The 26,939-nt window shown below is 43.4% G+C and overlaps 1 protein-coding gene across 1 annotated transcript in view; it reads right to left on the bottom strand.

The window, feature by feature from the left end:
- Positions 1–26,939, bottom strand: part of NFATC3 (nuclear factor of activated T cells 3) — a 61,530-nt gene that overhangs the window by 5,903 nt on the left and 28,688 nt on the right. The window contains exons 4-9 of the mRNA XM_048515630.1: positions 16,426–16,625; positions 13,275–13,447; positions 11,692–11,832; positions 8,038–8,093; positions 7,273–7,399; positions 5,321–6,376 (exon numbers count right to left, since the gene is read on the bottom strand). Coding sequence (XP_048371587.1) covers positions 5,321–6,376; positions 7,273–7,399; positions 8,038–8,093; positions 11,692–11,832; positions 13,275–13,447; positions 16,426–16,625 — 1,753 coding nt within the window. The remainder of the gene's footprint in view (positions 1–5,320; positions 6,377–7,272; positions 7,400–8,037; positions 8,094–11,691; positions 11,833–13,274; positions 13,448–16,425; positions 16,626–26,939) is intronic.

Here is a 26,939-nt window from a genome sequence, read left to right as displayed (position 1 = left end):
TAATGCAGACAAATTTTGGAGCATCACCGCTGGTTTTCAATTTCTGTTTCTCCAGAAGAGTTAAATCCCACTTTCCCCCTAGTCTGAAAACCTTTACGAACACTATGAGAACTGACTGTCACTCCTCTAGCCCTAACTACCACAGATACTAGCAAGTCTTAGGGCACCCCAATAGTCAGAATTTTGGCTGCAATCCCAATCCACATAATTAGGAAGTACGCTGATTAACATAACTGCATTTAGAGTAAGCCTCAGAATGGTTACTTGCATGGAAGGAAGGAGTCAATGTTTATTTATTCAAAGAACCCCCAGAAGCAGTTCACCTGATAAAATACCACACTAGAAGCATCAGTAAGAAAGGCACCAATAGAACACATTTGTGCTGGACTTTTCAAGGAGTTGTGTTATATGTATTTTCAGAGAAAGGGTAGTGATTCTACACCACAGGCTTTGAGAGGAAGAAAAGCAAAATGGGAATCCTGCTTGCATGCGCTTGCAGATTTGGAATCCAAGACTGCTTAATTACCTGCTGACCATTTAGAAATTATTTTGAGGGAGTATAGTTGTGAGCAGAACAGATGGCAAGTGACATTTGATGAAGTTGCTGGAATGAACTGCTTCGCCTTTTGATCTTTAAAAGTAGAAGTGTATTTGCAGGCAAGATTTACAATGATCGAGTTAGTTATTTTATGTGTTTGGAGTATTTTATACCACCCTTCCTGCCAAAGGCTCATACACGGGTCTCTCTTCTTCCGTTTTACCTTCACAACAGCTCTATGAGGAAGGCCAGGCTGAAGGAGTGCCTGGCCCAAGGTCATCCAATGATTGTTACGACAGTGGGGCTTTCACCTCTGATCTGCCTGATGCTATATCAATGTTCCAACTCTTACGCTATAACGCCTCTCTACAAATATGGTTTCAAGTGGTAAAACACCTGTCCCAAGACCAGAGAGACTTCATACAGCAGAGGGAAGAGGTGGTTCAGATGTTTTATCATCTTCTGAAGTAATTAGGAGCAATCCCAAATAAGGGTGGCTGGCCACGTCCTTCACATGGAGAACGGTTGGATCCCAAAGACAGCAATGAAGTGGATACCTCCTAATGCCAAACTTGTGAATTGGGAAGATGTTTCTGCAAACCTGGAGATACTCCTAGACTTGAAGAAAAATCTAAACTCTATAATAATAAAATTGGGTGGGGGTTAAAAACGCCAAACCTAAACAAATGATTTTTCAGCAAACTTATGAAATGAGATCCTATGACACTACACTGCAGATTCTCCGGCCATTGCCTGCCACCTGCACCTGCCACCTGCCTACCTGCCTGCCTGCCTGCCACCTGCCTACCTGCCTGCACCACCTGCCTACCTGCCTGCCTGCCTGCCTGCCTGCCTGCCTACCTACCTACCTACCTACCTCTCTCACTTACTTTAGATTTCCTAGACTACCTCATCCCCAAAGGGCTCTAGGCGGTTCACAATTACAGTATACAGTAATAAATACTTAAAACACATCTAAAATCCGTAAAATTAAGTAAGCAGCATAACAATTCCAACAATCTAAAAACCCATGTTGGTGGCGCTCAATCTTAAGGCCGGGAGGGGCCGGCAGTGCCAAAGGTGGGACCGATATAAAGGCCCTGCTGGAGATGGTTTAAATATGGCGGGGGGCCTTGCGACACTGGCATGGTTAGGCAATCTGTGTTATCAGTAGCAGCAACCTGCCAGAGAAATGTTGTCTGTGCTTTGAGATCCCTCCCCGCTCCCCTGGATGGGCCAATACAGGATGGGAAAACAGGAGGGTAGGAAGCAGAGATCATCAGGAGTTGGTGGGGTTTCCCCCTCCCCCAGAAGTTATCACAGACACTCCCCCTTTGCTATTTACATAATTATTTTTATTGAGGTCCACTTTGGGAAACTGATTGTAAGAGTTCTACATTTCAGAATTAATCCACATGGTAATTTCTGTCCCCTTTCCAACTCACGCTGACAAGGTTTATTTTAAAACCCTCATCTATCTACCAGAAGGGACTCAAGGTTGCTGGGTGATTAAATTCATCCTTCAGTGAAAAGATACTAGACTGAAAGGACACATTAGTCAACTGAGTGCATTAGATCTCCAAAACAAAGGGAAAGAAGCCAAGTTAAGAAGCTTTAAATACCACTCAGAAAAGAAAAGCCCCTCTGGATTCAAGCAAAGGAAATGCCCAAGTTTGTAACATACACACAGCGAGCATGTTTGTAACATACACAGTGAGAAGGCCAAGTCACCATATATGGCAACATTTCACATCTGCATATATGCACTGCTAACAGTACGGATAGGTGCCGTTTGTATGGCCGGCATACCTTGATTTTATAACACACAAGTCACAAGTCAACCTGTGTGAATTAGACAAACTCCTTTTGGGAGAACGGCTGTCTACTCTGTTGATGAGTCACCCTCAGTCTAGCTTTGCTGCTGCAGAGATTAGCTTTACTGAGTCGTTTTAGCGACCCGTGGTATTTATTTGAAATTCTTGTACTTTTTTGATATTAGCCACCACACTTGCTTCTGCATTGTGGCCAGATCTGGACCGCATGTATCATTTGCAAAATTAGATTATTATTGGGGTGTGTGGGTGGGTGTGGATGTGTAATGAGCTGTGCGGCTTTGGTAAACAGATTCACAGATGCAAAAAAAAAAAGGTTCAGAGGTTAAATTTAGTCTCAAGGAAAACAAAGATAATAGTTGCGGCCAGTGCTTTTTCTTGCATAATTTGTCGGTATCTGCATGCAAAAGGCTAACAGCTGTAGTAATGTTATGAGTCCCTGTAAATATACAAGCTTTGGCGGTACAATATATTTAGCTCTATCTTTTGTTGCACACAGCCAGCAAGTGGTATCATGTCAATTTCCAGTATAGCAGCAGGCCAAGATATAATTAACTTGTACTGTGGGGAAACCAGCTGCAGTTGCTGGTTTGTGATCAAGGGGACACCAGGAAGACAAGCATTATACATGCCTCGAAAAAAGAAAAAAAGGATCACTTCACAAGCTGCACTGTAAGCTGTATGAGAGGTTAAAAGTAGGTTTATATCCTCCTGTGTTATTTCCATTCAAGACCTGATCGGTTACACACAGAAGTTGTACAAACTGAGCACAACACACTTAATTTACTGATCAGCGAAGTACACAATAGACCTGGGCCGTTAATTAAATTTAAGACTTCTGTGTTCATTTTACAACACCCCCCCCCCCCCAAATATGAACAAAGCTGGAAGCCGCAGAAAATTTCCAACTATCCCCTTACTTGTAGGAAAATTTGCTTCCCCATAACTGGTTCACATGCTACCTGTTGAATGAACAAAGGCTTGTATTCAAGTGACACTCTAGCTGTTTGGGAGTCTAGAAGGGAGCAGACAGTGTTTCGCTAGCATCCAATGCAGGAGATGACAACTAGAGAAGTCTTACTTCTCTCTGCCTACTTCCAGAGGGATGCTTACTTCTCTCTGCCTACTTCCAAAGGGATGCTGGAGGACGCTTGGCAGCAGCAATGTCTACCTTTAAGGCAACCAACGGTCTCCAACCTAAGAAGAGTGGGACACTCCTAAGCCCACTAAAATCAATGGATTTAGAAAGCTGCAATCCTGCTTGGAATGGTACTATAAATCTACATGCTCTTGCAGTGATTGCATCAAAACCCAATTCCTCCATCACTGCCCTGGCAGTCTGCATATGCGGTTCATGTGTGCAAATCCATACCCGACCCACCAAGGACAGTCACAGTCAAGCAGCCTTCTCTCTCTCCTTGATATCTCTGCCAACACAGATTCAGGAGACTGACCAAATGCCTGTACAGCTCAGCCCTTGCTCTTTTTACCCTTAGAACAACCCTACGAAGCAAACACTCTTCTCCTACCATGACACAAAGTCATTCTATAAGCTCCATGACTGAGCAAAGCAGAGAGCTGAACTCAGGTAAGGGCTGATGGACTAGTTCCAATGTAGCTTTCTATTTGTCGGAGAAACCCATTTCAAAAGAGAGATTGGCTTGATCTAGAATAAATGCATAGGTCTATCACTCAGCTTTCTGATCTGCAGCTTTATGCAATGGTGGGTACAACAGAAAAGGAAATGAAAGATGATCAGCAAAAGGTCCATCAATCTAATGCTGAACATAACTTCAGGATAACGTCACCTCTTAAACTGGCAGGGGAGAAGCTGTGGGTCAGTGCTAGAGTATCTGCTTTGCATGCCTAAGGTCCAAGGTTCAATTCCTGGCATCTCCAGCTAAAAGGATCAGGTGATGGAGATGTGAAAAGGTTTCAACTCGAGACCCTGGATAGCTGCTGCCAATTAGAGAAAACACCACCCTCCTTGTCAAACTAAGGGTCAGTATAAGGCAGAATCACGGGTCAGTTAACCAAAACAGCAGCATCTACTGTTACGCTAAAAAATGGTTTCATGACAAATATCAAATCATCTGGACGCATGAACGAAAGCCTTAACATGTTTGATTCCACATATATTTTGGGACTTTGTTAGATACTCTGGAATCTACATTTTATCTGCTTGAATACATGAAGCTGCCTTATGCTGAATCAGAGCATTGGTCAACCAAGGTCAGTCTTGTCTACTCTGACGGGCAGGGGCTCTGCAGGGGCGCAGGCCAAGGCCTTTCCCATCACTTTCTACCTGATCCTTTCCACAGAAGATGCAGGGGGCTGAACCTGAGACCTTCTGCGTGAAAAGGAGGAGCTCTACCACTAAGACACACTCCTTCCCCACAAGAACGTCTCGAAGCGGACATCACAGTGGAACTCCACTAATAACCTACTGTGATTTTTAAATATCATGTGGAGGAAAGAGGGCCATTACTTGTAAGAACAGGTTAGAGGCGCTTTTTGAATCCACCTCCCACTCTCCCCCAAATGAAAATTCACCCTTACTCTTGACAAAAACACCCGGAAGAGTCTTGTGTGAAAAAAAAACTCAGCAAGACGCTATTCCTGCTCTTTATGCAATTTGTGTGAATTCTTCTGTCCAAAGAACTTCATTTTGTATTGTTGCGCTTCTTTGCATATGCCTTAAAGCAGTGGTGGGATTCAGCCGGTTCGCACCACTTCGGCAGAACCGGCTGTTAAATTATTTGATGCCAAAACAGTGTCTAAATGTGTATTTTCCCAGCTGCACCTTTACTGCGCAACACTGCTGCAAACAAGAAAGTTCGTAAGTATCTGAGGAGCCAAGTGCCAAGGACTAGGCTTGCTAAAAGGCATCCTCTACCTCGAAGTCAGAACACCATTCAACCTCTGACTCCAAACACCAAAAGATACTTACCATCATCTAAGGTGATGTCTTGCAGCCCTATTGTCTGAAAATTCAGCTCTCTATCTTCAGGTTCAGGCTTTACGTTAACCGCTGCCTCCTCTGGTGAAAACGGAGATGCATCACAAACATTACGATGGATCAAGGATGAAGTTGCGGCAATTCCTCCCAAACCTGGACTATGTGCCTGAGGTGACTGTTGCCCGGAGTGACTAACAGTAGATGGAGGTGAGGAGGCAGGTCCTGAGTTAGAAGTCTGGTAAGGCATAGGCTGCAGTTGTGGAGAAGATGGTCCAGATCGTGGTGAATGGACCATAGAATGAGAAGATTTGGGGGATGGTGAGGAGGTGTTACCTGGATTTGAAGAATGGTAAGCGACCTGCTGCAGCTGAGGGGAAGGCTGTCCAAGGGACTGAGTCATTGAAGAAGTGGCAGAACTTTGCCGAGGATTTGGACAATGGTAACCCATCGGTGTCAGATGAGGCGAAGATTGTCTTTGTTGAGCAGGGTGTGATGAAGGATGGCCTCCCGCTACAGCTGAAGTTGACACCGAACCCAGATTTGAAGAATGATACGGCATGGGTGGTAGAGATTGGCAGCTAAGGTTGATCAACTGAGGTACAGCTGCTGCGTCTTGGTGAAACGAAATCGCGTCAAATCCTTGGCTGGCAGAGTTCATGGGAAGACCAGGCTGTCCGTTAAACATAGCATTCGATTGCATAGGCTGGTAGGAAGGCCTCGCAGAAGGTGCCGATGTTACCTGAAAAGACGGGTGGACTACAGCTGGAGACAAAACAGAATGTTCTTCACCTGGGCTAAGGTTTCTGCCTTGGATGTGTGACAGCTGGGATACTGTGGAGGACACCATGGATGCATACGCTTGCTGAACTGGGCACACAAGGCTCCTGGGTGACGTGGAAAGAAGGCTCTCATGGGAGAGCCCTGAATCAGGTGAAGACAGCTGAGTCTGAAGAGAAGGGAGTCCTTCAACACCAGTGCAATGGGTCAGGGACAATGAGGAAACGGAAGTCAAATCAATTTCATCTCTGTTCTCTTGTTTCAGTACAACTGTGAAGTTAGGAAATCGGTAAAATTAAAATGCATGCGTTCCAACCTCTGCCTCTTAATCAACCACAAAGAGTTATATCCTAGGTTTATTTACACATGCTATATCAACAGTAAGGAAACAAATTTTGCTTGCAAAGATCCATCTGTGCATACTAAGAAAGTGTTTATTTCACAGCTCTGCAGACTATAAATTTTTCACTCCAAGTAGTAACAGCTCCATACATGTGAACAAGATAACACAGTGTTATATTGTGAAAGGAATACTGGAAAAGAGAAGTGTTTTACAAATAAGAGATTTTTGTGTTCACAAAAGTTCATCACAGGTCAAATGCACACAGGTTACATATAAAGAACCTATGGATCAGAGGCAGTAAGGAAATAATTCAGAAAAGTAGAATAAAATTAACTGCATTTCCACTTATTGCTATATCCAACAGTGACCTTCTGTTGGATATACATCTCCCCCCTCATCTCCCCCCTCATAAAACTGGAGCTAAGGGAATTTATCCAGCATTTTCTGAGAAGAGATCTTAGTTTGCAGGTTGTAACTGCTTGGACCCAAATGTGAAACTGGACAAAATGCAAGGAACTGCCTTCATTTCACCAGTTATACTACAATCATAATCCTAGCCAGCCAAAGCTCAGGAGGTGAGTGAAGTATGTGCAGATACAGCCAGAAGTATCTTCAGTTTTTACTGTAGTCAATCATCCAGCCAAATGGGCAAAATAATTTCCCCTGATTTTCCCATCAGGTCAGGATTCAATTGAACAACTGAAACTTTGACAAAAAATACGTATGTCCAAATGTCATTGTGAAGCCTAATTTAAGGGCCACAGCAAATGAAAAACAAACAAACATCATTTCTTGTGCTACGCTTGAATGAAATTATCCTTACTTGGTGTGTAAGTAAAACGCTGAGACTGGCTTTTTTTCCTCTTGCCATTGCAAATGTAGAACTGCACCTGGACAGAAGCCAAAACTGCTTTGTTGTGGTACGGAGGAACTTCAAGAACAACTGTAGCCTGAATGAAAGAGTGAATAAGTTCACATGTCAAAGCGAAGGGGGCAACTTCAGAAAGCACTTTCTTCCTCAGAAGCTGCCAGATATTCCGCCATCCGGCAAGGAGCATGCACCGCGTTCTGAAGTAAGAGTTATTAGGCTACAGTGCAGGGCCTTTTAAGTGGTGGTGCCTTCATGGACTGGCCTGCTACAACAAAATCTGTTAAGGCCAGCACACCACCTACATACAGGCTGCTGCAGCCACCCCAATCCAGACAACTCAGCCCCCTGTCACCCACCTTCAATATTTATAATTTGTTACTTTCTGCACAACATTCACCAGGCCAGTACACGCTCTGACACTTTTCAGTGAAGCACGGACTTGAAGTTGTTGGCTTGGGGGGTGGGAGTGGGCAGAAGGCAACAGGAATGGGATCTCCCCTCCTCAAAGCCAGCTGCTAAGTTCTATAAACATATTTGCATGCCTGCTAAAAGAGCAATGCCAACTACCCACTGTTATTTTCCCTTAAGAGATTTCAGGTGCCTAGCCAAAAAATGCAAACACCCACTCTGTGTAACATTTGTCAAGCTAGTTACATGGTCCAAATATTAAAATAAAGACAAATAAAAATAAAATTTCCCATTCAAAAGAGATCTCACCTCTTGACTCCTTTCCCTAATTATTTTTCCTTCTACCTCCCACTGAGGCCGTCCATCTGGTAAAAGAAAGGTTTTAGTATCAAATTATTCAGCAACCATCCAGCTGGTAAGGATAGCTAAATACAGGTTCGCTGCAAAAAAAATCCTTAGTGGCTGTTTTCATCTGGGAACAATACTTTTTGAAAACTGAAAGAGGTCTTCAGTAATCTGCTGAGAAAAGCTAGAACAAAAGGTGAAGGGAGAAGAAAGGACAGCGCAGAAAGGGCAGAGCTGCAGAAAGTAGATTTCAAAAGGGGATTTGGAGAAGGGGAAAAGAAATCGCCACACCAAACAATGCTGTTATGACATAATGCAGAAGACAACCCAGAATCGCTGAAGAGTCTTCCCTTTTTTCATTTAGAAACAAGATAACTAAGAGGAAACATGATGAAGTTTACAAAATTATGCATGGGATTGACAGATTGGATAGAAAGGACTTTTTCCTTCCTCTTTCCAAATACTAGAACCGTGGTGGCGAACCTTTGGCACTCCAGATGTTATGGACTACAATTCCCATCAGCCCCTGCCAGCATGGCCAATTGGCCATGCTGGAAGGGGCTGATGGGAGTTGTAGTCCATAACATCTGGAGTGCCAAAGGTTCGCCACCACTGTACTAGAACATGAGGGCATCCAATGAAATTGATGGGCAGTCGATTAAAGACAAAAGAAATACTTTTTCATGCAAGTTATTAAAATGAGGAATTCACTGCCAGAGGAGATAGTGATGGCCTCAAGCACAGACAACTTTAAAAGGGGGATGAAATAGATGCGGGGAGGACCAGTTCATTGGTGGCTACTAGCCGCTGATATTCAAAGGCAGTAAACCTCTGCCTGCCTGTGCCAGGAGGTAACGTCAAGGGAAGACCTTGACCTTTATGCCCTGTGGTTGGCCCTACAGAATAACTGGTTGGTCACTGTGTGAGACAGAATGTTGAACTAGATGGATTACAGTTCTCATTCAGCAAGGCTCTTCTTATGTTACGATCTTATGTTCTATAACTGAAGCAAGAACCACAATCAGAGAACGCAACCTGGAGGGGAACTAGACCCGATACGTGGCAGACGTCACGTCTGCTTTGGCCCTAACAGCTGCTTCACACAGAATGAAAATAGAAAATTCTCCAGGTGCAGAACAACAAGCAGTGAAACAGGCTCATGCTGCACACCAAGACTAAGAATATTTAGGTAAATGTGCTTTGGGGGTGGGGGGGGAAGCAATAGAAGCGGCACCATCAGAGAGTCCAGAGTTTATCTAGTTTTCTATTTTCTACCAATACCTTCTCCCTATTTCCTTTACAACCTGAACCGCCATAGCTTTGGGCTTAGAACTTTGTACTGTTTCTCATCAGCACACAATTGCTACCAGATGCTTATTAGAAAGGTTGGAATCCTGTGATAATATCAGTCGTAAACAAAGGCGTTCCTCCCATTGGGCAAAGTGGGCAGTTGCCCAGGGCACCCTCTTGTGCGGGGCGCAAAAGCTGCAGGTTCGTTTGTGGGATTTTTTGTATTTTCAGTGTTTTTCTGTTTTTGGCCTGCAGAGGGCGCAGTTTTTAGGCTAGCAGCACCAAAATTTCAGGGATGTTTCAGGAGACTCTCCTGATGCTATCACCCAGGTTTGGTGAGGTTTGGTTCAGGGAGTCCAAAGTTATGGATTCCCAAAGGGAATCCCTCATTGTTTCTAATGGGAGCTAATAGGAGATGGGGCTACACCTTTGAGGATCCATAACTTTGGACCCTCTGAACCAAACTTCACCAAACCTGGGAGGTATCATCAGGAGTGTCTCTTACTGATACAACCCAGGTTTTGTGAAGTTTAGTCCAGGGGGTCCAAAGCTATGGACTCCCAAAGGGGGTGCCCCATCCCCCATTGTTTCCAATGGGAGGTAATAGGAGATGGGGGCTACAACTTTGAGGGTCCATAACTTTGGACCCCCTGAACCAAACTTCACCAAACCTGGGTGGTATCATTAGGAGAGTCTCCTAAAGATACCCTAAATGTTTGGTGCTGCTAGCTTAACAATTGCACCCCTGACAGCAGGCACCTCCCAAATTTCCCCAGATTTTCCTTTACCCCCCCCCCCCCCCCCCCACCGACTAGGCATGAATTTAAAGGGAGAATCTGAGGTCCTCAGTTTAAACATTGAAAGTGATGCTGTTTCAGGGTGGGAGAGAATCAACCCCAAAATAGCATCACTTTCAATGTTGTTTAAACTGGTGATCCCAGATTCTCCCTTTAAGGTGGATTTAAAAGGAGAATCTGGGCTCCCTAGTTTAAACACACTGAAAATGATGCTGTTTGGGGGTGGATTCCAGCATCACTTGTTTAAACTAGGGAGGCCAGATTCTCCTTTTAAATCCACCTTAAAGGGAGAATCTGGGGTCCCCAGTTTAAATAACATTGAAAGTGATGCTGTTTCCCTCAATTGGGGGGACTGGATACAATATTATAAAATGTTTTCATAGCAGTAATAAAACATTTTGAAAGCATTTTGAAAATGTTTTCCAAAAATTATTTCTGCTGTGTGGCATGGCCTATTGCTGTGTTCAGATTTGTGAGTTGGAGCATGTTCTATAATGTGATGATGACTTTGAAACGACCTGGTGTAAAAAATCATTGCTTGGTCACAGTGGGGGAGGGCGGCTGCCCAGGGGAGGGGGGGGGGCGCCAAACTCCAGTTTGCCTAGATACACCACTAGGCGTGGCGACAAGGGGACAGGGGGGTGCGCGTTACACCAGGTTTTGCCCAGGGCTCCAGTTTGCCTAGTTACGCCACTGGTCGTAAAGCCACCAATAACTGGAAAAATGGGTAATTGCAGTGAAGTATTACGCAGTATTAAGAATACACTAGCAACTATACAGTGGCTTTATGGGAGAATGTGCTCCCTTCATGCGTATTTGGACTATACTCAATGAGAGTGGCTCTACACACAGGTCCTGTGAACGTTATAGCTTTTCCTTCCACAGCATCTGGAGGCAGGGGATTCACAAACAGCCTTAACCTTGCAGAGCTGCCAAAATATTTGGAGGGAGCGGGGTTAGTCTGTCTCTGTGGGAGACAAAGCTAGGGAAAGAAACCACACAAATTCTTCATTGCTACAATACAACTGGGGGGCGGGGTAAGGGAGAAAAAACCAATCTTATTTCCCCCACAACTTTTAAGAAGTAACTTTTGAGGGGGATGCCACAGGTTAATGCTGAATACAAGCTGTACCTAGCTAAAAACAGAACTTTGAATGGAAGCTTTTGGAACACCCAATACGATATTATGAACATATGGAGGGGTTATCAGTGGTTGCTCAATATCAGTCGTGTCACTTCAGATGAAAAATGATCATGTTGGTTGGCTGTTAAATTCTGATACTACAAAAAGGGCTGACAACTGGCATAAAGAAGATAGCACCAGTACTGTGTGCTGATTTTATATGTACACGCATCAAAATAGCAGGGAAAAAAGAGATATCTCTGTACACCTTGTTTCAGTTTAAAGTATCAGTATCATGTTCATGATGAAACAGGATGTATTAGCCACAACACAGATATATTTCACTATATCAATTCAGATCCCAAACTGAATAACTTTTTTTTTACTATTTAGAATACATTAACTTACCTTGCCCTTTTTCAAGAAATATTATTTTTGATTCTGGAAGGAAGTTAGATCCAGTAACCACCATTTCATGCCCTCCGTTCACTGAGCAACTGCTGATGCTGTATTTCTCTATCTGAGGAAGTTCCTGAGCCGATCTCTGAGCTTTGTGGAAAAAAAGGTATACAAAATATGAAAGTATTCAGGAGCCGTTATACCTCTTCTGTCAAATTACGCCTAAGTAGGTTGGAAGCAAAAAATCTCATGAATTTTATGAACGGAATATGCTTCCCTTGCACACATTTACTGTGAAGAGGGGCTGTTAACCACTCATAGAGCTATTCCTGAAGCAGCAACACTTTGCATCAATATTAGATTGGACAGCTGAGAAGCCACAAAGCTGATGCTGTTTCAGTGCATTTCATACACACACACATAGTGCTTTACAATAATAAAAAGTTGATTTGTAAGCTAGTTTTTTTAAACACACCACTTTACATTACTGGAATGTTCACTCCATCTCAAGCAGAGAGGGTCACAAACATTATTTGCAGCCTTTTCTGTTGTTTCCATTCGTTACCTGGTTCTTAAATTACTTTGACTTTTTAATACATTTTTGAAAAACTTCAGCGTTGCTGAAAAGTTGGCTTCAAAGGGGAAAACAAACAAAAATAGGCAAGCGTGATGCCACCATAAATTATGCAGTATGACAAGTCATAAAAATGTTACAAGGAACAATTCAACTTCATTTAGAAATAGTCTTCAATGTTAATTAAATATCGTACGTGCTCCTGAATCAACTGAATACTGCTCCCGCAGTAAAGTTACAGACCATTGAAAACATAGCATTAAATATAAATTATAAATCCCTATTATAGAAAACAAGTATCTTTATATGGGTTGGCTTAAGCCATGATATATTTTTTATCAGCATTACAATAAATAATATTTCTGCAAGGGTATTTTTCATTTCAAACTCCTTGCCACTTACTTCGCACTTCATTTATACCCTGCCTTTCTCCCCAGTGGAGGCCCAAAGCAGCTTATATGGCTCTCTGCTTTTATCATCACAACAGCCCTGCAAGACACAGTTAGGCTAAGTATGTATAACTGGCTCAAGATCACCCAGTCAGCTTCTATGGTCGAGTGGGGATTTGAACCTTGGTCTCTTAAATACTAGTCCAACACTCTAACCCAGTGGCAGGGGCTGATGGGAATTGTACTCCATGAACATCTGGAGTGCCATAAATTCACCACCATGGCTCTAACCGTTATGCCAGGGGTGTCCAACTCTGGCAGCCCAGATGTTCATGGACTACAATTCTTATAAGCCCCCAGCATGGCTAATTGGCCATGCCAGCAGGGACTGATGGGAATCGTAGTCCATGAACATCTGGGGCACCAGAGTTGGACACTCCTGCACTATGCCAGTGCCAGCTCCAAATTGGACACCAAATAAAAACCCCAGCCACTTAAGCTGAAGTTTCATACGCTGATCTCTATTCGTAAGTTGGTTTAAATATATTTAGTATTCAGTTCTTGTGTAAACTAGTTTTGATTCGCTAAGCCAACTGCGAAGGCATTTCAGCTAGGAAAAAGAAACTTACAGCACTCAACGGGTATCGAAGCAACTTGGAGAGACAGGACTTTTCCACTGGCCTGTGGGATGTGCACTCGAAACACAAGTCGTACTCTTGTATTTTTCCTTCCAATGTCCGTTTCCCCCTTACGAAGCTCTATATCGGAATTACGGAGTTTCAAAATGCCTGCACAATCGATACTGGGGTGGCCCACAGAAAAGAAAGCAACATCACAAGCCACTCATTACTGATTTAGCAAGATAACCTTTCACGTTTGAAAAAGTCACAGCGATACACTCTTCGTTTGTTCACCCCCTGTACGTTGCCTGGCTGGCTTGTGGCCTAAGCATGAAGTGCTGTATTTGTCCCCTTTCAACTTATGCAATTAACAGTCAATCAAAGGAACTCCTGGAGATGTGATGCATCCCCCAAAAAAGATATTGGGCGGGGAAAAAATCACAAGAATTAATGCTTTTACTATTTTGGAAATCTGGAAACTTGGTAAAAAAAAAAGAACCTCACTGGAACTATGTATATTGCAACCAAATACAGCATATTTTCAAGGATGCTGTTTCAATGTGACTAATTTTATTTACAAAATATTCTACCCGATATGACAACAGAACCGGAGTTGCACAGTTAAAATGTTGTCGTTTTAATTTTGTATCACAAAGAGCGTGTTTATTGCTAAAGATTGTTAATATTGTTATTCTATCAGAGAGTTAATCTGGAAATACTGAAAAATACTACTGATACTCGATAACAAGACAAGCAGTTCTGTCCCTACTTCCCTGTACAAAATTAAAACAGGGAAGGGAGAGCTGACAAAACCCAACTTCCATTCTTGCAGCAGAGAGTCTTTTAAGTTTTAAAGGAGACTTTTTAAAAAATGTGGTGGTCTTGAGAAATAACCCCCTGCAGAAAACAACGTTCCTTTAGAATTCCTTCCCTGACGTGACTCCCAATTCCAGTGTTATCACTGATAACATTGGAATTGAGACTCCTATCAAAGAGACAGCAGTGGTGGCAGACACTGCCGACCCAACATCCGAAATATCAGGCATCTTATCAGTTCGGCAATATCAGACTACACACCCCTGGCCAAAACACTACTGAATAATTCATTGACATGAAGTTTAACTTAGTTATCAAGATATGCCACTGATCCTATTGTGATTGTAAGAAACTGTTTGTCTCCAAATACTACAATTCCTTTTGTTTAATACAAAATTGGGAGAGGGGGTCCCTCTTTTTAACTTAATTAAAATATACATAGAAAAATCACATGGGCAAATGGTGTAGAAAACTAACATTGCCATGTTAAGCAAATCTGCTCATAAACGATTCAATAGGAATTGCTCCCTGGTAGGCATTCACGTATCCATAAATATGCCAAACAGAACCATTTTGAAGGCAAGCTAAGGCATCCTGCTGGTTCCCAGCTCTGTTTCCAACTGCTCAGTGCCTTCTCCTGTTGCTGTGGTTTTCCTCTGCTGCAGAGTCTGTTCTTCCATTAGCAGGCACTTCCATTCACACAATACCAAAGGGAAATGCGCCAAGCTTGTGTCTTGGTCTCATTATTTTTTTAAAGGTTTTAAAACAAAAGAGAATTTTTTTTGGGGGGGGGGAGGAATGAGATGGACAGGAGTTTGCCTAAGGCAGCGGGCATGGAGAGGGCACTCCCAACTCAACCCTAGCTGCTTCATAGCACAGGGCTGCGCTGATGGGACTCAGTATCTCTCAGCACAATTCTGTATAGCAAATGAACGTGTGTTTGTTAAGTGCTGTCAAACTGCTTCTGACTCACGGTAAACCTATGAGTCAATGTCCTCCCAAATGTCCTATTGTTAACAGCATTGCTCAGGTCTTGAACAATGAGGACCGCAGCTTGCTTTATAGTATCAATCCATCACAGCAAACACAGTGGAAAAACTGTTGCTCTCACAATCCATTTTCAAAGGAAGAATTGAAAAATTGGAGGGTGGGGGGACCTTTCATGAAAACTTCTCAGCCCTCCTCACTGGAAAAAATGATATGGGGGGGGGGGGTTCTTGAGCATTGTAGCAGAAGATGTTGCAACAACAGTTGGGCACAAGCAGAAACAAGGCTTAGGTTTCAAACCTGAGTTGCAAGTAATGCACTCTTATAAAACAGAAAAGTAAGATGAGTTTTGTGAAGAGTTGCTTATATGTTCATTTTCTTCGAAATCTTCCTGTCCCCATCAACCCCCTACAGAAAAGTGTTATTTTCCCTCATGGCTTCAAGATTTCCAGAAACTTTACATCTCCACTCCTCTTATTCTTGCACGCAAGCATCACAAAGGGGCAGAATATACCTATAATAAAACCCTATCAAAGCATGTTCATATTGTACATTTTTTAATTTGTAAAATTGGATAGGGCGCTGTATGCTTGGGTTTTGTTACATCACAGGCTTTGAGCACAAATGACATGTTCATCACTAGGGACCACAATGAAAATGCATCCCAAGTTAGGGTGCCACTGATAATTTGCTAACACTAAACTGCACACGATCAATGAAATGTGCAAATATTTCCCATTAAGACTGAACATTCCTAACTACAAAAGGAGAACGTCACATTTTTGCTGCAAAAAAGAGTTATCTCTGGATGTAAAAAAACGAACCACTTTGATTAAGTTTGTTTCATCAGTCAGATATCTACATCTGGACAAAAGATTGGGAGTTTGTGTTGAAGGTTTCCCAAATCAGGATGATTCACCACAGAATCACAAACTAGGATGAGCTGCATACAAAACAAGGATGGAAGTAACTTGCAGGCATAGCCAACATAAGCTGTACTTATGCTATCACAAACGTCAGTTTGTTCTGATGTCAATTCAACTGATGCTACAGGCATGACACTTTGTGGCATCCGAAGCACTGATAGATCAAAGCATCATTATTACACAAATTCAGTAGGGCAAAAGAGTTTTTTGTTGTTTGTTTCAAACTTAGGAGGGCAATCCAAGATTCTTGCATTAAACTAGAAAGAACTTTTGAGGGATGAAGCAACCAAAGAGAAGCTGATCCAAAACAGACCCGGAGAAGAGCAGTTTTCAAAAGATAACTTGCCCAGTGACTCACCCTCAACCCCTTGGCAACTGATAAACCTAGACTACAATTTACCAACTTGCATGGAAAAAGTCTTCCAACATACCTGGCTGCCATATTATTTTCAGGAAGCAGTGGAATTTCCAAGACCTTTGTGCTAGTAATAATTATTTCTTGACTGGCAGTAGCAACTGTTTTCCCTGTGATTCTGTGCACCTGGTAGAAAGCGTGTGGCCTTAAGTAGCGATCGTCTGCTGTCCCAATGAACATCTGTAGGTTTACTGGCTTTTCACTGTAGCCCAGGAGCTGATAAAAAAAAAAGGATGATGCAAATGTTAATTTGCATTATTTAGTACTCATGCAATTTTGTAATAAAAAGTGTTCTGAAGATAAGTTACAGAAAGGTACATTTTTACTTCCATAAGCCCAAATATAAAAGGGTGTGTTATGCAAGCAACTGAAATTTCTGTCAACAGAGAACTTCTGTTTTCAAAATCGTCAGTTTTCTTCTTGCACATTCTATTACTTGAAATTTTACACACGATTATAAACATTTCATCTTACACAGAACTTTAGTCCGTGGCTCTGCAACCCATTGCTCAGAGGCGAACATGGCTTGGTGAGTCCTGACCTGGATAGCCCAGGCTAGTCTGATCTCATCAGATCACAGAAGGTCAGTAGGGCTGGCCCTGTTTAGCATTTGGATGGGAGGTCACCAAGGAATACCAGGGATGCTCCATAGAGGCAGACAATGGCAAACCACCTCTGAATATCTCTTGCCTTGAAAACCCTCTGGGGTTGTGATGTCAGTTGCAAGTTGATGGAAAAAAAGAGCAGACATCGCTCTTGTAAAAAAGAATATTCAATCATTAAGGTATACTGGAAAGGCAGACAGAATGCCCGGGTAACCACAATGTGAAGGGAATGATGAGGAAAGATTTTAACGGGAACTTAGAGATGCTTCTCAGAAAAGGGAATGACAAAAGCAAACAGTGGCCTAAAACCCAAGTGCAAATCATGAGCATTAAAACAGCCAAGCAGGATGCTCCTGTGAATATTCATTTCTCATTGTGAATCCCTGTGTGCCCTGCTTCCTAGTAAGTGACTGGGAAAAACCAATGTATGTGCTGCAAAAACCTTATAGATCAACATGCCGATTGTCAATAATGTTAAGCTGCATAGTTTCAACTGGTTGTGGTGGGTTTTCCGGGCTGTGGTCTGGTAGATCTTGTTCCTAACGTTTCACCTGCATCTGTGGCTGGCATCTTCAGAGGTGTATCACAGAGAGAAGTCTGTTACACACTGTGTCTACCCACCACAACCAGTTGAATCCGGCCGTGAAAGCCTTCGACAATATATAATTTCAGTTTGGCAAATAGGCTCTTATACTGGCTTCATCTGACTTGTGTTCTTTAACTGTAAAATTGTATAAAAGACCATTGTATCAAATTGTATAAAAGATTTTAGACCAGTGGTGGCGAACCTTTGGCACTCCAGATGATCTGGAGTGCCAAAGGTTCGCCACCACGGCTTTAGACCATTGAGAGGTTACCCACATGCTTCTAGCATTCATAGCAATGACCATGTGGGATTCAAAAGTATTTTAGACATCCCCTTATTGTAAAAAGGAAGCTAGGGCTGAGGGAACAGCCACTATTTATCACAGATTCTACAGAGTACAGTGGAGGGGGTGGGGAGAGATCTGAACCAGGAACTTCCTAGTTCACAACACAGATGCTGTTTTAAATGGATGATACCCACAACCAGAGAAGAGCCAGTGCAGGGTACTGGTTAAGAGTGTCAGGCTGTTTCCGCACGAGCAATGAATGGCGGCCTGGAGACGGTAAAAACGCCGTCTCCAGGCCGCCATTCGCTCAGGGGGCGCCGCTGCATCGCAGCCGCGCCGCCCGCCCGTCGCGGAGCCGGCGTTTCCCCAGAGCACTTGGAAGCGCTCTTTTTGGGGAAACGCCGCCTCGAAGCCGCTGCCGAGCGAACGGCAGCGGCTTCGCGACGCCCCCCCCACCCGGCACTTACCTTGTCCCCGGGCCTCCGGCGCATCGCCGAGGCCTGGGGACACGACCCCCTGCCCTGCGCCGCTGGAGCAGGCACGCAGGGCCAGGGGGGCGTGTCCCCAGGCCTCGGCAACACGCCGGAGGCCCGGGGACATGCCGGGTCGGCCGGGCGCCGGTGCTCTGCGGCGCCGGCTGCCCGGCTGTTTCCAGGACCGTCCATGCGGACGGTCCCAGCGTCGTCGGGTCGGCATCATAAACGCCGACCCAGCCGCTTCTGCCTTCGTGCAGAAACGGCCTCAGATTAATAACTGGGAAACCCAGGTTTGAATCCCTTTGTGTGCCATGAAAGCTTACAGGGTGACCTTGGGCCAGTCTCACCCAAACCTACCTCATAGAGTTGTTGTGAAGATAAAATAGAAAGGATGTAAGCCACTTGGTCCCCACTTGGGAGAAAGGTGTGGATATAAATGAAGAAAAGAAATAAAATCAACAAAGGTTTGCTCTTCCGTCCAAACTTTCAGCCAAATTCCAGGTATTGAGGAATGAATAAGCAAGGAGCTAAATAAACAAGGGATCCCTCCGCAAAGTCAAGTAGTATGTTGATTTCATCACAAAGTTATAGTGGAAGAAAGCCACTACTCGGCAGATAAGAGAAATAGACTTTATAAAGGAGTCTGGCCTTACGTTCCCACCCCCCCTTTTCTTTTTCTTTTTTTTTGCAAACTCCAACAGCTGCTGAGAACATGATGTTATAAACTAGGATATTTTAAGGAAGCAGCAATGTGCTGTATCAACTGTACTAATCTTAAATTAACTGCCATCTAATGCAATGCGCTTGCGAAATCCACTGTGGCGCATACTATTTATTCCCCAGTATTCTAAGGCATTATGTCGGCTAGAAGGACCTAGGACAGCAGCAGTGGAACAGGTCTGCATTTACCCCCTCCTACTCTTGTGGGATCACAACAAAACCGACAGTGGGATCAAAACCAAATCAAATTAAATAAATCGTGGTTTTTAGAAAATCAGATGCGACAGAACCTGAATTGATGTGCAAAATATGAAACTGGGTAAAGGATCATCTTCAAGACCAGAGAAACAGCTTCTCATATACAGGAGTGGTATCTGCGACTGGATGTGCCTCTTAATTCCTATAGGGTCTCAGACCCAACAGCTGACTTGTATACTTTTTCTCTTCAACAAACTTTCATAAATATATGAAATATATATCATTATTCAGTGCTAACATAACCTTATTAAGTACCTTTGCTGTTAAACGCAGGCTCACTATACTTGGCTAACCAAGGATTTTAATACGTTGGGACACCGAGTGTTTCAATCTAGCCTCCCCCTTCTCCCCACTTTATTTAGCTGGGGTCACACAAACTCCACTACTCTGTTAATGAATCCCTTATACTAGTTGAAGGGGGTGAAGAAATCCCTGCTCTATAAATCTCCTATAGTGAATTCCCATTACAATTAAAATATTTAGCAATACACCCACTATAATTCCAAACTTCTGCCCTCCCCCTTCGGCCCTCTCCTTGGGGGCGAAGCTTGTAAGCTTATAAAAGCAAAGGCCCCCAGCATGGAGCCTTCCACTTGCTTCTGTCCTCCACAGAGGGATGTGGAGTCAACCTTTTAGCTAAAGTAAGGAATCGTGTGAGGGGCCACTTTGTCCTTATGGAACATGCAGAAGTCTGAATGGATCGACAGTACTCCCAGTTCTGAGACTCAGTGGCATATTTGCCTAGGGACAGGGGGTACCCACTGTCATTGGGCGCCACTGAGCTGGTCATGTGGGGACGCAAAATCGCCCCCCCCCCCACATGACCTGGAAGACGGCAAGGCAGCAGAAGTCCTGCTGCCTTGTCGTCTTCTGGCACCCTCGCCCCGCCCATGTCGTCATCAACATGGGCGGGGCCAAGGAAGCCAGAGGACCTCCCAAGCCTTGCCCCCTCCTAGCTCCCCTCCCAAGCCCTGCCCCCCCCCTCTGGCTGATGGTTCTGAGCCAGCAGCTGGCAGTCCCTTCTGCCCTCCCCTCCCCTCCCCAGCTTCTTGTCATGGGGGATTTCAATGTCCATGCCAATGCAGCCACATCATCACCAGCAGTGGATCTGGTCCCATCCATGGCAGCACTAGAAGTCTCCCTGGTTAATACAGAGGCCACACATCAAGGGGGCCACATGTTGGATCTGATCATTGGGATAGGGATGGATGTGGCCTTAACCTCTACTGATAGAGTGCCATGGTTCAGACCACTTTGCTCTGAATGCCTGCTCTCGCTCCTGGCTAGGCAGGAAAAGAACTAAAGAAGATGGGCAGTCTCACACTGAACAGGAAGGAGAAAAAAGTTATTTCCTGCCTCCCTGATTGGATGGTAAGAAACACTCACAAGATGTCCTCTGCTCCATGGGAGAACTTACCATTTAAATCTAGGATCAGTTCCCCAGGAATGTCTTTCCCTGAGGAAATGTGTTGACAGAACTGAAAATCCACTTTTCAAGAAATAAGTAAAAGCAGAATGCCAGCTCAGTGCTCAGCAATTTCAATATAAAACTCTTCCCCAGTGAGTTCCTAATTCCAACACTTCCCATGTGAACTCTACCAATGGAATCATTTTTAAAATAGTCCAAAAGAACGTAGACCAACAGAGACTCTTGAAAATGCATTATGTTTATACAGCTGTTTCATTTTTACAAAGTACACACTCTCTCTCTTATACCTGCCTCACCCAATGATAGCCAACTGGGAACTTGAAAAAACTTCCTAGCTTTGACATCAAAATATATCAACCATGAAAAACAAATGGCCTATCTCATTTTTTTTTCTCCTACAAATGAACTTCGTGTAAATGAACTTAACAGGCACGTAAAACACAGATTTTTCTACTACACAAAGGAAGCCATATTTACTCCAAACAACTGAAACTTTGAAGGAGTTCAATGAGTGGCATTTTTTCAGCAGGAACAAACCTCCACAGATCAGCTATGATGACTCTTCAAACCACGGTTTGGAAGACTGGGAACCTCCTCCTCCCCTATTATCTGCCACTTATTTCTTACAATTGCTGGGTTTTTTATAGCATTCAAATCAGGAAACTATGGATAATACTAACCCCCAAGTCATGTCAAATCATAGTTTTGAGGTTAGATTTAACCACAGTGACAAATTTCCAGGTGGCCTCAGATCAGGTTCTTGTGGTTTCTCCATGGCCTGGCATGGATCCCCTTTACTTCTTAATTCTGACTCCCTCTGCTGCACAGCACTGCATTGAACCCTCACCCTGGCATCCATGCCTTCCACCTCCCAGAGGCAATTGTCTCCCCGATAAATCTGCAGGCCTAGTCAAAATTTCCATTGGGAGACAACCACATTTCAACATCTAATGTATGGGGTTCCTATATGGATCCACATATGGGAATCCAAGCTTGAACAGTTGCAGTCCAGCTTCCTAGATACAATATTTGGAGTTCCACACTGTGTCTCCTATGCAGTCCTTTGCCTTGAAGCAGGACAGCACCTTCTGGAAACCAAGGCGTGGGTCACCACTTTCAAATTTTGGGTGCGCCTCTGTTTCTATTCCAACTCCCACAGCTTGATCCAACTAGTGATGCATGAACTCCAGACCTCTGACTGGTGGCTACTAACCGAGGCTAAGATCTCCTCATTGGGCCTTGCCTGGGACTTCTTGCTCATGCCAATGAGGTTTATCTTCAACTAAAAAACAAATTATTTGAGCAGGAATATCGATATCTTTTGAACAAGGCCCAGAGCTCCTGTTCACCCTTGTACTTTGGGATTATTCCCTGAAAGCTCTGTGTTACCCTGAACCAACTTCCTAACCATAAACTTAGATGGGCATTCTCAAAAGCAAAATGCAATTCCTTTCCATCGTCTTTACTTCAAGGCCGGTTCTTAAACATCCCTCGGCATGATTGACACTGTTCTTTCTGCCCTACTTATACTGACTACGCAGGTCAGAGCAAAAGAGAATTTGATTCTTAAGTACATGACTGCAATGATGTATTTAATACAACTAATCACAATCTTGATAAGATATTGCTTAGCAGAAATTCCTGGTATGTACCTACAAGTGTTGTGAGAAAGTTCTTTTAAAAACAAAATCATAAGCCAAATAACAGTACTTGTTTTGAAGACATTTGGGGGACATTTTGACCCACGATGCTCCCATTACTGAGGTTCCTCTCTCACATTACACCAGCACATTTCGATCCTGCGCCACTAAGGTAATACGAGAAGCCCCAGATGATGTGGGAGGAACTTATGCTGTGATTTTTCTCCATGCCAGTGCTCAGTTTCTGGGATGAGCATTCAAGGGGAAAGTTGCATTATTATCTTCCCACGCATGGCTCAGGACTCCTTCCACACTACGAGTTTCCGCTCATTTTTAACAGTGATACAGGAGCAAGAGGTCACAATTAGAAGGCAGGAGTGTCCCAAGTGAAGGCAAGAAGAACATTCCAGCAGTCAGACCCAGAAGATGACCTGCTCATGAGTCAAGCAACTAGAAATGGTAACATTGTTGATAAAAGACTGAAGTTAAGAGCAAGGCAGAAAGAAGTCAGGTTTAAAGCCCAGCCCATAGCTTATTCAACAGGGTTCATAATTAATATTTGGTCCATCCAAAGGTTGATGCTTGGACTAATGCGTTTGAAGGCATGACAGAAATAAGAGGTGATAATATTCAGAACTGGAGAGAAAGGAAAAGTCCAGATTAGAAGCATAAGTTTCTTTGTATGGATGTCTATAGCCTGTAGGCAATACCGAAAACCATAGGGTTCGATAAGGTCACCTGGGGACAATGTACAGCAAAGGACGAAGAACGAAATCCCAAGGTACCTCAGAAAAGGGGGAAAAATACTTACTTTGGCCCCAGCTGAAACCCAGAACAAGTGACCAGATGGGTAGAATCATGCAGGCAAGGGTGATCAGCCATGTCAAATTTTCTATTTTGCACCAATGCATTTACTGTGCATTTACTTGGGCAGATTCTTTGGAAGAATTTTAAAAAATCACTTTTTCACATATTAGGTCTGGACCTGTTTTTTGAGAGACCGTTCTGTTCCCTGCTCTTTCCCAGGGTACACAAACACCCAACCAAGCGGAAGAGCGGCAAGTTTCAAGGTTCTCCCCAAGAAGTCGCCCAAACAGAAAATGTGTAGCTCTCCTAAAAATGACAAACAGCAGCTGGTCACCCTTCTCTAAAGACCAAGACATCACCCACAGATAAACTGTAGCATAAACCACCCTATGAATATTAAGTTATATTAGACTACTGACATTAATGCCATCCTGGTGAATATACAACCACATGTCCTTTATGCAGAGATAGTAAATTAGACTGGTAGTTGAGAGATGAAGGGCTAGAAGTATAATATTACAAAACGGGGAAGACTTTAAAGCATATTTCTATTTACTACCAGCATCTGCTGCAGTCAAATATAAACATGTCCATATGTGAAAGAATAAACTTTCATTCTGTAAACATAACCATACCACTGTTCACACAGAATGTTATTAATAATGAAAAAGTTACAGCACGCTGTCACTACTGACCTCTAAAAACACTAGTAACTGTATACTGTGACACACAACCCACTGCTTTGTGGAGGAAACTCTGCCAAGTTGTTTGTGTGTTTCTGTATCGTTTCCATAGCAAAGGTCAGTGAATGCGTAAGTTAAACTAAAGCTGGAAGGCTAAAGAGAGAAGGTCACCACAGGATAAGCTACAACAGCTTCCCGTTGAGAAACTTCCAATTGTATTAATATGTCATCAAGGGGATAACTATGCCTTTATGGAGAGGTAAGGGATGCATTTAAAAAGACTGAGTTTATGAAAGCTATTACCCTGCATTTTAATCCTTTTTCTAGAAGTGTCTAGAGCTGTGACACACATTCACAAATAATGAGCTGCTCTTTCATTGGCAGTATTTTACAAGGCAAGATTTACTCTGCTGCTGAAATATAGAAAGAGTAATGTTTTAACTGTATTTTACACTAGTTATTTAAGATGGATTTTAAAGTTGTTTTTATTTAAATTGCATTTTAAACGTTTGGTCTAAGACCACAAATAAAGTTGATTGATTGATTGACAAGCCATTTATTTATTTATTTATTTATTTATTTGTTTGTTTGTTTGTTTGTTTGATTGATTTATCCGATTTATCCCCCCCACCCGCCCTTTCCCAATACACCAGGTTCAGAGCGGCTTCCAAAGCTAACACAACAGTATAATTATAGATATAAATACATACAAAATCCCAATATAAAACTGATAAAAACTGATCATAAGAAGAGATATCTGCAAGGGGCACATGCTTCAATAGAAACAGCAGGCCACTCATCTGCAGAGTTGCTCACAAAACAGGTACTCTGTTGGTTGGTATGGGTCTTGGAGCCTCGTGGCTACTAACCCTAGTCAGCACCCAGTGACATCATTCCATTTCTGAGCACTATTGCAGAGAAATCAGTATGCTCATTAACGCAGGAGTAATATTGCTGAAAACAAGGAACACTGTCCCAAGGAGCTTAGCTTACCTGGAGCTTTAATTGTGGTTAAGCCCCCGAGCTTGCAGCGTCAGCAGGCTGGAACACACCCTCCACAAGCAGTTCCCTAATCAGCTGTGTTCCTTGTTCATAACAACTATTCAGAGAGCACCTAGTTCATTTCCCTGAAAGGCAAGTCAAACCACCACAACCCCTGCAGCAGAGGCTCCACTGGAATTTGATGTATACCATCTTTGGGATTCTCTAATGGCTTTTATTGAAATATCAGAGGGTTGGAAGGATTCGGAAGATGACTTTGTCCAGCTACAGATGACACAGCAGAATTGCCCACCTGTTAACAGACTAACCCAGACAATCGAGATAAGCCTGCCACTAGAAAAGAGCAGGTGCATGGCAGAAAGGCACCTGCACAGCCAAACGTGCATACTATCACAAAAAGAGGTAAGGTTTTCAGCCAAACGTCCTCTTTAGCTGGTTGCTTTGGGTTTTCCAGGCTGTGTAGCCGTGGTCCGGTAGATCTTGTTTCACAGCCACATAGCCCGGAAAACCCACAACAACCAGCTGAATCCAGCCGTGAAAGCCTTTGAGAATACACTGAACGTCCTCTTTAGCATTTGTCCATTTGGAATGATTCTTTCAGACCCAATTTTTAAGGCAGAGAAGATTTAAGGAGATGTTCCCCTGCTCAAGGGAAAATAGCTTCAGCATCAGATCAGACTGCAGAGAAAGAAATGAGGAGGAAATGAAAAGAGTGGGAGACCTCGTGGATGGGCTGATGAGTGTCTTGCCACAGGAGAAAGCCGTTTTAGCATTGTGGCTTGGCTGAGGCTCATTCCGCACATGCAGAATAATGCACTTTCAAACTGCTTTCAATGCTCTTTGAAGCTGTGCGGAATGGCAAAATCCACTTGCAAACAGTTGTGAAAGTGGTTTGAAAATGTATTATTTTGCGTGTGCGGAAGGGGCCTAAGAAAGATACAAAAGAGGATCAGAGAGACCGCCAGAAAGAACGAGAATAAACAAGGTCCAAAACAACTAGAGCATGAACAACAGCTTGAGTTATAAATACAGAAGGTTCGATTTTAATAGGACATTAATGGAAAGGAGAGAACGGAAGGATTCATCTTTTACCGCTGTTTCATTTGAAACTCTAACAACTGAAACAGAAGGGAAGCGGTCGGGTTTCAGCGTGTCAGCTATGGTAAGCTAGTCGTGAGGAGCTGATTGCCCGTAGTGTGTCCCCGAGGGTGCAAGGCCAGGTGCATTTGATGCATTTACTGCAGCAGACGCAAACATAGCCTGACTGCTGCATAAACTATGAAGTGGTTCACAACAATCTTGCGTGTTAGTTTATGCAAGACTGTGATCCGCCCAAGCACGCTTCATGAGTGAGTCTGTCAATATCTTAATGCTCTTCTGGGTAAATCATCTGGACAGGAGCCTGTATTGACTCCGGGTGCTGTGTGAAGCCGTACACACCACTGGTGACCGAAACAGTGATCACACTAGTCATCCCCAAAATCTGCAACAGCTAGCTCATTACAAGAATAAGGCTGTTCGCAGCCGATTTTGTAACACACGCTGCTGTGTTACTCCGCAAAAATCCGGCACACAATGATTAGGTTTCTATTGATCTTACATCAGAAAATGTAACGGGATCAAACAGCTACCATAAAGCAGAACAAGCCCTTGTAAACTATTCATTTATGCAAAGCTAGTTCAATAATCCCAGCTATACACAACTACGCTTTTGGCACGCAGCATGAAGGGCCGCTTTTTATAGATGCTGCTTTTGAAGACTACCTCCCTTGCAACTGAAAACTGCAGAAGCAGCTCCAATAAATAATTCCATGATTGAAATACATGAGACAACAACCCGGTTTGGACCATCTGACTCTGTTTGTCTGCGTATATTAAAACCGTAAATATAAATAATGCTGCAAGTCTCATACAACAGTCTTGCTGCCACAAAATTGAGTTCACGGAGGTGGGGTGGGGGGTGGAGAAGGAAGGGGGAAAGAAAACATTCAGATGACCAAGATGTGTCCTTGGTGAAGAGGAATACAGGACTGCTCTG

The sequence above is a fragment of the Sphaerodactylus townsendi genome, linkage group LG14 (genome assembly GCF_021028975.2).
Source record: "Sphaerodactylus townsendi isolate TG3544 linkage group LG14, MPM_Stown_v2.3, whole genome shotgun sequence".
NCBI lineage: Eukaryota > Metazoa > Chordata > Lepidosauria > Squamata > Sphaerodactylidae > Sphaerodactylus > Sphaerodactylus townsendi.
This window is presented reverse-complemented; position numbering and strand designations above follow the sequence as displayed.